This window comes from Stegostoma tigrinum, chromosome 6, assembly GCF_030684315.1.
Source record: "Stegostoma tigrinum isolate sSteTig4 chromosome 6, sSteTig4.hap1, whole genome shotgun sequence".
Lineage (NCBI taxonomy): Eukaryota > Metazoa > Chordata > Chondrichthyes > Orectolobiformes > Stegostomatidae > Stegostoma > Stegostoma tigrinum.
Genome location: NC_081359.1, coordinates 92,852,566 through 92,864,908, shown reverse-complemented (window position 1 = coordinate 92,864,908; position 12,343 = coordinate 92,852,566). Strand labels below are relative to the sequence as shown.

Genomic DNA, 12,343 nt, shown 5'->3' with positions numbered 1-12,343 from the left:
GGGAGCTGGGAATGGCAGGATCTGCTTGCTGTCGGGCCTATTGAGACATCAAAGTGATTTACACATGGCCATCTAAATGCCCTATTTTGACCTAATGCTATTTTAGCTTTGGCATGCCAGTGGGCAAACTGCCATTGGGCAGAAATTCCTTTTGGGAAGACATTTTTCTCCCACCACTCCTCAAAAGGGCACACACTCTAAACTCTTCATGCCTCACACGGGCTGCCAGGCAAGCAATGCAAATACCTTGGACTCAAAGAACAAAGAAACCTACAGTACAGGAACAGGCCCGTTGGCCCTCCAAGCCTGCGCTGATCAAGATCCTCTGTCTAACCTGTCATCTATTTTCTAACGGTCTGTGTCCATTTGCTCCCCGCCCATCCATGTACCTGTCCAAATACATCTTAAAAGACACTAACATGTCTGCGTCTACCACCTCCGCTGGCAACACATTCCAGGCACCCACCACCCTGTGTAAAGAACTTTCCACGCATATCTCCCTTAAACTTTCCTCCCCTCATTTTGAACTCATGACCCCTAGTAATTGAGTCCCCACTCCAGGAAAAAAAGTGTTTTGCTATCCACCCTGTCTATACCCATCATAATTTTGCAGACCTCAAATCAGGTCCCCCTTCAATCTCCATTTTTCTAATGAAAATAATCCTAATCTACTCAATCCTAATCAACTCACCTTCAGATTCCTCCTTAGCACCCCAGCTACTTTTTTTTTTTTCACTGCTCAAACCTGCACTGTCAGGCACTGAGCTGCCTGTCAATGAATTGAATTGGCTACTCTCTTAAGGTGGGCACCCAAGTAGGGGCAGAAGTCTTGCTCTGAGCCAGTTAACATCTCACCAAGTGTAAAGTGACTGTGGGGCAGCCGGCTGGATGATGTGATCATGATCTGGCTCAGTCCCAACACGTGAGCCTTGAGGGGGGGGACTGGAGAAACCTTGTGGAGGGTCTGGGAGTGGAGGAGAATGGCCCTTCAGCCCACAATGTTGTGCCGACCATTGATCCTCATGTATGCACCCTCAAATTTCTGTGACCATATGCATGTCCAGCAGTCTCTTAAATGACCCCAATGACCTTGCTTCCACAACTGCTGCTGGCAACGCATTCCATGCTCTCACAACTCTGTGTAAAGAACCCGCCTGACATCCCCTCCATTCTTTCCTCCAACCAGCTTAAAACTATGACCCCTCGTGCTAGCCATGTCTGCCCTGGGAAAGAGTCTCTGGCTATCAACTCTATCTATGCCTCTCATTATCTTGTATACCTCAATTAGGTCCCCTCTCCTCCTCCTCCTTTTCTCCAATGAAAAAGGAGTCCGAGCTCAGTCAACCTCTCTTCATAAGATAAGCCCTCCAGTCCAGGCAGCATCCTGGTAAACCTCCTCTGAACCCTCTCCAAAGCATCCACATGTTTCCTATAATAGGGCGACCAGAACTGGACGCAGTATTCCAAGTGCGGTCTAACCAAAGTTTTATAGAGCTGCAACAAGATCTCACGACTCAAACTCAATCCCCCTGTTAATGAAAGCCAAAACACCATATGCTTTCTTAACAACCCTGTCCACTTGGGTGGCCATTTTAAGGGTTCACAGCTTGAAAACTTTAAATTTTCCTTCTGTCTTTTTGGGTATTAACTGATCTGCTGTGTATTTTTAGTATTTCCTGTTAATTGATATTAAATTATACATGTAAAATACAGTGTATTGCTACAACACTAATTATTAAAATGCAGTGGTAACAGATCACCGGGTGGAAAATTGACAAAGGTTTTGATGAGATCCTGCAACAACTTAGCTTGTAACTAGCATAAATAACCAGCAAAATATTCATTAGCGTATAAACATCATGGTTTCCGATTGTCTTTGTTACATTATTGCTATAAATATGATTATTTACTTTATTCTTTCAAACTAGGCTGGTTTTTCAAAAAAAAAAGGTAGTCTGTAGTATCTGAATAAAATCAAGCTGGTGAAAGGAAACATTTCCCCAGCAGCTGAGGCCCATCCTCACTAGAATTTAGAAAGAAGAGGGGAGATCTAAAGACAAAAGGGGATTGGCAAAGTTGACATATAAAAAACAGAAGTTTCCTCGTGTAGGGGCAACCTAGAACAAGAGGTCGTAGTTTTATTATAATGGACAGCAAATTTAAAACAGAGATGAGAATGAATTACTGTCAAAAAAGCACCATAAAATCTGTGGATTCATGTTGTAAATCACTGCTCCAGAGTGGCGTGGATATTGTCACACTGAATAAGTCTGAGGAGGAGATAGGCAGATTTTTAATTAGTAATGGTTTAAAAAGGTTATGGGGAGCAGGTGGGGAAGTTGAGTTCAGGCTAAAAGGAGATCAACCATGATCATATTAAAAATGGCAGAGAAGGCTCGAGAGGTTGAATTGTCCACTCTTGCTCCTGATTATGTTCTTGCGTTCAATTGTCCAAGTAAGGTAGCACAGGTTTACTTACCACTTAAGAGGCAGCTCCTGTCCACACAACAAAAATCAAAATGAGGGCTAAAAGGCTTTTCTAGCACACCCCACAACCTCCGCTTGTCCCCAAGCAGTTTACAACGGATGAAGCACTTTTGAAGTGTAGTCACAAGAATAAAATAATGTTCCAAGAATCAGTTTTATTAATGTTGGATGAGAGCTAAACATTGGCCAGGGCCCCAGGACAAGGGGATTTCCTTCCGAGATCTGAGGGGAGATTGAACAGACTCTTCTGTCAAGTTTTGAAGAAATAATAAATTAATCTCATTGAATCATCAGAAGTTCTTAAAGGAGTCTGACAGGGTGCATGATCAGAGACACCTCTACTGACCCTTATGAGAATTCTCAGCCAATTTTGTACCACGCTAAAAGAAGTTGTCTTCAATAAAACATGTCATGAATCTTTGGAATTCTCTCAAACTGTGCCTATTCTGTTGGTGCTAAATTTATTCCAGTTGACTCTTCGATACTAAGAGAATCATCTAAATAGGCTCTGTGGGAAGGAGAAGTTAAAGTAGGTCAGCCATGATTGCACTGAATAGTGGGGTAGGCTTAAAATAGGCCAAATGGCCTTATGTTCACTCCTGATGATCTTGTAAGAGTTCCTCTTTAAAACTAATTATGAAGTCTCTCACATTCACCTGAAGGATATCAGTTTAACATTTCATCCAAATGGCATTACCTCTAGTGTAGCACTACCTCTGTACTGCAATATGCTGTCAACGTAGATCATGTTTTTAAGTCTCTGCATCAGGAGTGAGATTACCAGCAAGGGAGTCACGGCTTAGGTCATTTTATAAAATTACTTCAGTATAGGAAACCAACTGCAGTAGCTACTTACTTCTGAAGCAAACATTCCAAAGTTTTCCCAATGAGACATTTTAAAGTTCTGAACAACAGTCACACCAGACTCAAGGTTAACGCCGTTTCTCTTTCCACAAATACTGTTAGACCAGCTCAATTTCTCCAGCATTCTCTGTGCCGGTTCCAGATTTCCATCATCCATAGCAGTGATTTTATTTGAACATTATAAATATTGTATTATAGCAGGCTTCAATCCAATTGGTATTCACTTAACTAGTTTAATGGTTAGGCTGTGCAAATAAATGCCAGTCTTTTGCACGTTTCACATAACAAATATAAACAATTAATGCAAGTAATTATCCCCAAGTTTAATATAATTTGCTGAAATCAATTAGTAAATAACTAGGGCACTAATTAAACAGTTATTATTCAAGGATTCAATTAAGACAAGTAAAAATTCTACACAAAGTAATCTTTTCCCCATCTGGTCAATTAAAAACAAAGCAACTCCCAGATGGCAGTATCCTATCAGCAGGTCACCCTTTATTTACTAGGAGGAGAGTCCTTGACATTGATCCAGCTGAGTTAGCAGAACCCCTGACTCTCTTGTTTATAATCTGTCAGGCAGAGCTCCCTGATCGGGGCTGTTAATCTGGTCCAATCAGAAAACTCATTATACAATCTTAGAGAGAGGTCAGCCAGGTCAATCACTGCAAAAATAATTAACACATGTTAAACAAAAACCAGAAATGTCACAATCTTGGAACATTCAAACCAAACCAAAAAATGCTTGGTCAGCTGATTATTCTGTTACCAATTTTGATCTATCTTTTTTGGTTTTTAAGATTTAGTTCGCACAGGAGAGGTCACTGTGTAAACTTACAAAAAGCAAAGCACAACAAATTTGATAAATCTCTCCAGACAGCTAACAACGAGAGATTAGAGACAATGTTTCCAAAAAAGGTTTTATTTGGAAGTATAACATTTGTTTTGCAACATTAAGGAAAAGCAAGGTTAGTGGTAAAAGAAATCAGAAATCAACATGATTTTTGTGAAGACCGCTTTAATCAAAAATAAACCTTTTAAACCAACTTGTAATAAAATTTCATAGAATCCCTACAGTGTGGAAGCAGGCCAGTTGGTCCATCGAGTTCACTAACCCTCCAAAATGCATCCCAAACCCATCCTGTAACCCTGCGTTTCCCACAGCCCATCCACCAAACCTGCACAGCTTTGGACTACGGGAAGAAGCTTATGCAGACACAAGGTGAACGAGCGAACTTCACACAGACAGTTGCCTGAAACCAGAAATCAAACCAGGGACCCTAATAGCAACTAGTTCAGGCATTAAAGGCATCCTTCAGAGGATGAGGGAATCCTCTCAATACTATTCCACAATCTTGCTGCATTAATTCATGGGATTTCAAAAACAAGATGAATTTCTGACCATTCAAAGCTGCCTGAAAAAGAGGGGCAGTAACACACTAAGGCGGTAGCCTGACTGGCAATCTAATAGTTTGATAAGAAGCTAGTGGGAATTGCCGATGCTGCAGAATCTGAGATAACAAAGGTGTCAAGCTGGATGAACACAGCAGGCCAAGCAGCAGAGGAGCAGGAAGGCTGATGTTTCGGGTCTGGACACTTAAGCAGCAGCAGCAGCAGAGGAGCAGGAAAGTTCTGAAGTGTCCAGATCCAAAACGTCAGCCTTCCTGCTCCTCTGCTGCTTGGCCTGCTGTGTTCATCCAGCTCGACACCTTGTTATAAGAGTTTGATTAGTAATGTTCGATTAACTTTTACATTGTACTACAGCGTAGTTCAAGCCAGTCTTCCTTGCTCAAAGTTGTAAGGAAATGCTGAAAGAAGAATCGAGAGGTGAAGAAAGTTGAAAGTCTTAGGGAGGGACATCTGGAACTTAAGTCATGGATTGAAGGCCCGAATAGCAATGGTGGGGTGAGAGTGTGGAAGAATTCCCAAAAGAATGGAGTTGTAAGGATAGAGTTCTTGGAGATTTAGAGGGCTGGCCAGAATGACTTAGATAGGGAGCAGTGAGGGCATGGAGACATTTAAACAGTAGAATTAGAATCTTAAAAATGAGGTACTGGCAGCCTGGCCATCAGATATGTACACACATTGGGCTTATAGTCAGACTAATTTAGATTAGGGGCAGCAGGACATTAGATTAGCTGAAGATTATGCAGGATGGAAAATTGGAGACTTACCTGGAGAACTTTGGAACAGTCAAACTTGAAGGCAGCATATAAATAGGTGAAGGCTGTAGTAGCAAATGAGCAGAGGCAAAGACAATAGTATCAGGTGGTGGCATGGAATTGGAAGAAGTGTTGGAGAGGATAGAGTGGGATCTAAACAGGCAACTCAAACTGAAACTGGGTGGTGAGATTGAGGGTGTGGGGCGGGGGAGCGCAACGACAGATCCCTCAGGTGACTCAAATTTTTTTTTTTTTTCCTTTATTTTTCCATGGGTTGTGCATGTTGCCAGCAAGCCTACCATTTGGTCAGCCATCCCCATTTACTTTGAAAGGAAGGCTATTCAGAAGACAGTTAAAGTCGACCACACTGCTGCCTATATGTGTTGTGTATCAGACCAGAAAGAGAACAGACTTCCTTTCCAAAAAAAAGGGCATTAGACAGCCAGCCAGGATTTTCTAACAATCTATAATGGTTTCATAGTCACCAATACAGCTGCTGTTAATTCCACATTGATTCATTGCATTTAAAGTCTACTAGCTATTCTCTTTCGATTTAAACCCAAAGACAGGCACATTAGTCCGTATCTTTGGGTTACTAGCATAGTGACATTATGTGACCAGGCAGCATGGTGGCTCAGCGGTTAGCACTGCAGCCTCACAGCACCAGGGATCCGGGTTCGATTCCAGCTTTGGGTAGCTGTCTGTGCTGAGTTTGCACAAGCTCCCCATGTCTGTGTGGGTTTCCTCCGGGTGCTCCGGTTTCCTCCCACACAGTGCAAACGTGTGCGGGCTAAGTGGATCGACCATGCTAAATTGCCCGTAGTGTTCAGGGGTGTGTGGGCTATAGGGGATGGGTCTGGGTGGGATGCTCCGGGGGGCGGTGTGGACTTGTTGGGCCAAAGGGCCTGTTTCCACACTGTAGGGAATTTAAATCAGTAGAACACTTCATTGCAGTTGTTACTTTTTTTAAAATCAATCAATCAATCAATCAATCAATCAATCATTCTCAAATACTACTAACTTTACCAAGTGGATCAGTGTGAAAAGGCATTGCTAACTCAAAAATCAGGCCATGGAAGATTACACTCTCTCTTGCACTCCCCTGATAGAGTGGTTTAAAAATCACATCAACCATGATCTTATTGATTGGTAAAGCAGATGATATGGAGGACCAGGTGGCTTACTCTTGGATTGTCATTCATAGGGGAATGATATAAGAAACACGAAGGTCAAGAAGGCCCAAAACATTTCACTCAAAACTTGATAGATGTTGACCTTCACAACTCGGTCCACACCTGCCTTCCATTTCTTTTCTCTCTCCCCACCCTCTGATGGGCGACTCCATCACCAAGCTCAGGTATTTTGGTCAGCAGAATTAGAATCAACACAATGTCTGCTCAGATCAGACAGGGGCCAGGTCCAAAAAGAGCAACCCATGCTCTGCTGCTGGATTGCCTCATCTTCTACAAGTATTCTTCCGGTAAGATGAGTAGCGTCAGGCTTCTGAGCCCGGGGCTCATTGGCTTTCTTTCCTAGTTCCTTTTCTCCGCTTTCCTTTCATTTTTCTTGGATTTCCGCACCCCCCTCCCCCTTCTCATTTTGTCTCTCGTTTTACTTGCCTCTTGTTGAAAAGCTCAGGAGCTCGTAGCAACAGCAAGTATGTCCGGCGCAGGCTCGGGGTGGCATCAAAAAGAGTTTGGTTGCATTGATGAGGCGGCCCCAGTGCCAATTCACGAATGCTGCTGGGAGGCAAGTTTGGGGCAGTAGAAGACCCTGCAGCATCGCTGAGGTGGGCCAGAGAGAGTGGTGACACTGTACAACATTTTTCACTGTATTTTGTAACAATAAAAAAAAAACTTAAATTTACCATAACCAGTGTACATACTGCCTTCTCAGTACTGAGCTACAACAATGTTACTAGACTGCCTGACCTCTTTCAAATATAGCTATTTCCAGAGGTGGATGGGTGTATTTATTGGTAAATTCTGCTGAATATTACAAGCAAGTCTGTAAACTCACAGCTTTGTACCTTAAGTATTCTAATATATCTGGTTTGAGTTACAATATTCATCTCAGGCCACAACCAGGCCAGTTACTGCAAATTGCTGTAGTCTCCCATTTAATGTGTGTACCCACAAACACAGGTCAATAAAAAGTAACTCTAGGATTCTGACCAGCTACCGTAAAGGAAATGGTTTTACATTTTCAAACTTTACTTTTTTTAAAAAAAAGTGTAATGTGGACTGATTCAGCTGAGGTATGTATTGTACGAGTAAAATCAATGGAGTGTCCATAAACTTCATGGTGAAACAAACTGACGCTTTGACACTAATAGAACAGTAAGTAAACTTTGAGAACGACGAACCTAAAAACTACCAACCAATGGAACTGAAGACAGTCTCAGTTCCAACAAAGGGTCACTGGACCCAAAACATTCACTCCGATTTCTCTCCATAGATGTTATGGAACATTCATACAAAACCTGGCTTCCATCCTGGCACCTTTGCATCAACTCATTTAAAAAAAAAGGTCAGCCTTGGAAATCTGAAACCAAAACAAACTATTAGAATCTCAGCAGGTGGAGGCCAGGTTTTGTACGAACTTTCTGTAACAGCTCACCTGCCCAAGGACAGACCTAAGTTCTGGTACAGACATTGGAGCAGGGATACCTTTGAGTGGCCTCACGATCATCCAATGGGTGTAACCTAGTCTCTGTCAATCTGTAGCATAAGTAGGTCACTTGGGGTACCTGGATCATACTTTAAAAAGGGAAAAAAGGTATATGCCTGCCTGGAAGAAACTTCTAAGGACTATGCCCAAGGTCTCTCTATTGGTCTTCCCTGTTAATGGCATATCATCTACATAAATGGCAACCTGGGGTGGACTGCGTAAAAAGATCTTCCATCATCTGCTGAAAAATTGCATTGGCTGATGATAACCCAAACGGCAATCTTGTATGTTAGTACAAACCTTTACAGTTGTACCATACTGCAGGGAATCCTTATTTAACCATAACTGCAGGTATGCGCACCTCATGTCCAGCTTCATGAATAATAGCTACCCCCACCAGCTTTCGGTGAACAGATCTCCTATGTGAGGGATTTGGTATTTATCCAGCTGTGGAAAAAAGCAGCTTACCATTTGTTTAAAATCCCCACAAAGGCGAACTGACCTGTCCGGCTTCATAAGTCATTTTGGCCGGTGCTGCTCATTCTTCTGATGACGTTGTCCCCACTTTCCAGCCTCATGACTTCTGCCTCTACCTTCACCTACAAGGCAAACCACACTGGGCGGGCCTTGTGGTATCGTGCAATTGCTTCCTGGTCAACATTCAAGGTGGCCCTAGCTCCTTTGATAGTCCCCTAAACCTTCCTGAAAATCTTCCAAGTGTTTAGTTAGTGCTTCCCTCAGGCAGCAATTTTCTAAATCGAAGAATGTTGAACTAATTTCATCCTGAGGCTTTTACGATAAAAAAAGGTAACTGAACCAGCTGTTCCTCACAGACTAGACCAAAGTTGTACTTAGTCTGTAAGAGGTTCCCCAGTATAGGTTCAGTCTAGCTAAGGTCTTGGGAGTCAAGAATGAATGCTCTTAAAGACTAGTTCTGCGATCATCGAAACGGCCACACCAGTATGAACCTCCATCAGGGCCAGGTGGCCACTTAACTAGATATTTATTTTGACTGAGAGATAGTAGGAACCGCAGACTCCCACCTATCCCGTCCTCCCACCCCATCCCCATCTCCTACCTACTAGGCTCATCCCGCCCCTTTGACTTGTCTGTCCTCCCTGGACTGACCTATCCCCTCCCTAACTCCCCACCCACACTCACCTTTACTGGCTCCACCCCCACCTCTTTGACCTGTCTGTCTCCTCTCCACCTATCTTCTCTATCCATCTTCTCTCCACCTCTCCCTCTCCCCATTTATTTCAGAATGCCTTTCCCCTCCCCCATTTCTGAAGGAGGGTCTAGGCCTGAAACATCAGCTTTCTTGTTCCCAAGATGCTGCTTGGCCTGCTGTGTTCATCCAGCTCTGCACACTTATCTCATTATTTTGATTGGCTCTCATTTAGGTGTTGCTAAGCAACTTAAACTGTTCCAAACCAGTTGTAGGTGGCCTTTCCAAGGTGTGCACTCTCCTGGATACCAGCCTATGAGTTCTCTTACTTGATTTAGGTCTAGTGGGATTTCTTCCTCCAGTCGTGAGCCCAAATAGCCTGCAACTCATATGCTGCATTTACCTGTTTGAAGCCCAATTGGACTTCAGCTAGTTGGTACATTTGTACAATTAAATCATAAAAATTAGACATACCAAAGTCTCTCAACATTTCATTAAGGGGTTAGACCAAAGTCACATGCCTCTGCCAGTCATCTTAACCTCAACAAAAATCCCAATACAGACTCCTTTGCTTCTCAAATTTTCCACAAAAACCAATAGCATCACAGAATAAGAGTAGGCTTGGTATCATAATATTCCTTAACTAAGTCTGTCAACTCTTTAAGAGGTTTTAGTATCTGGCTCCTCATAACTGAAAAAGCTGTGGGTCCACAAACTGACAGGAAAATTGCTCATTGCTTTTCATCTGCCATTGGGACAGATGAAAGTAATGCATTCTTTGAAGATTGAAATATTGGGCCCAACAACAAGATTGCACGAGTCAAGCTTCTCAAATAATAGCATACAGAAATGCCTACCCCAACTCAAAGACGACAGTTGAGTGAATTTCTTCAGGAGCATGCTCTTCTAGAGTCACTTTTGTGGTGACAGTAGAGGCTAGATATCCCATCACCAAGTCAGTCTTTATTTACATGTGGAAAGTCCTTGACACCGATCTAGTTCCCTCAAAAGCAGCTCCTGGAGTGAATAGGGCATCCAACACTTAACATGCTGTCACCAAACTGCCCTTTATTTCTCTGTGCACAGTACAGGGATTCTGACCAGCTAGCTCAGTGTCAGTCCCCAGAGACAGGGGAAACTCAGACTCCTGTAATTTCCCCCACACTACCACTGCACCCAAAAAGGGGACACTCCTCTTCTTACCTATCAGCCAGGGCTCCCCGATTGGGGCTGTTAATCTGATCCAATCAGAGAACTCATTACAGACAGCATTATAGATTTCCTAACTACAATCTTCCAAAGTTCTCAAAATGTGGGGCCCGTTTCTTTAAGTTAAAAAATTGTGCGCCTGCTGCTTTGCTACTTAAGAAGGTCGATGGAGGGTACGGAGAGGATGTGGGGCAAGTTCACCAAAAAATCCGGACAGGAAATTGTTGACTACAACAGCTATTCAGGATCTTGAAAATTTGTAACTAATTGGGAGAGAGCCAGCAGCAGTTTGTAAAGGCTAGATTATGCCTGACTGAGATGATGTTTCTTTTTGAGCAATGGAATAAAATTGACAAGGTAAAGTCGGTCATTGTTATTTACTTGAACTTTCAGAAAACACATGATAATCTTTCATGAAGGGCTGTCAGTTAAAATCAGAGTTATTGGATTGAGGGAAAATTATTGACCTGGTTGATAAGTTGTCTGATGTGCAGGAGAAAATATAGATAATAGGAGGGTACACTAACTGGCAGAATGTCATTATTAGTGTCCTACAAGGCTCTACGTTGGGTCCTCAACTATTTATTGTATGTATTCATGCATTAGCTCACGGGGGCTGATACCACAAACAAGTTTGTTAACTGCATTAGCACACTCAAGTCTACAATTATCTCAGTTTATAGAGGAACAGGCCTGAGGGGCTTAATAGTCTGCTCCTAAATTTCATAGAACATTACAGCACAGTACAGGCCCTTCGGCCCTCAATGTTGTGCCGACCTGTCATCTCCTTGCATTGCTTTCAGTATGATCACATTTAGATTCAAACCTGAACGCTGGTCAATGAGGCCTCTAATAATTCGCATTCTATTTTGTTAAGTAGTAATGGAGAAAAACTGCTGTTTTTTTTGCAAACCCTAGAATTGGCTGTAATCTCTCAAAAGAACTAATTTGAGGGTCAGCAAAATTCTGTCACAGAATTACAGTTACACTGATTTCTGTGTGCACTGGTAAAATTGCTGGCTCATTAAAAAGAGAACAAAAGGGATAAAGAAGAAAGTAAATTAAATTTCCTGAGTTTATAGCTCAGCTGAGTATGACAAAGTGCTTATTAATAGTGTATTCATTAAAAGGAATGTATTAACTGAACTGAGCTTGAATACAAGCTTCGAATAAAAGCACTTTTAAGAGCACAACCATTATCAAAGCCATTAATTAGCTGTTTATTATATTTCTATTATAATCCCAAAGACAGATATCAAATTTCAAACTAGACTATCATTCTACGTCCATAGTGTGCATTTGTTAATCAAAGACACCCTCCTGTGAGTTAAATTGTATACTTTGAGCCTCATTCTCTGGACTACCTTTAAATGCCAGTATATATCTTTCCATAGACAAGGAACTCAAAACTGGTCACAGCATTCCCACTGTCGTCTGACTAATGCCTTATCTAGTTTTATCAAAACCTCTGTTTTTTTAAAGAATAAACTCTATTCGTTTTGAAATAAAGACTCTTCAGTGCTGTGGATTTGGAGTCACATGGGCCAGGCCCAGTAGGGATAGCAGTTTCCATCCCTAAAAAAGGATGTCCGTGAACCAGATGGTTTTTTTTCCAAACAATCAACAATGGATTTAGCACCATTAGACTGTTAATTCCACATTTCCGCCAACCCCACCCTCACTGAATTTTCTGATGACGGGTCTAGGCCCGAAACGTCAGCTTTTGTGCTCCCAAGATGCTGCTCGGCCTGCTGTGTTCATCCAGCTCCACACTTTGTTATCT

At 42.3% G+C, this 12,343-nt stretch overlaps 1 protein-coding gene across 2 annotated transcripts in view; it reads right to left on the bottom strand.

The window, feature by feature from the left end:
* Positions 1–12,343, bottom strand: part of LOC125453518 (CRACD-like protein) — a 103,457-nt gene that overhangs the window by 74,418 nt on the left and 16,696 nt on the right. Inside the window, exon 1 of one of the 2 annotated variants that reach the window (XM_048533224.2) lies at positions 10,209–10,313. The exons of the other annotated variant lie outside the window; for it this stretch is intronic. Coding sequence (XP_048389181.1) covers positions 10,209–10,300 — 92 coding nt within the window. The 5' untranslated portion in view covers positions 10,301–10,313. Of the gene's footprint in view, positions 1–10,208; positions 10,314–12,343 lie in introns of those variants that run through there. 2 annotated transcript variants of the gene reach the window in all.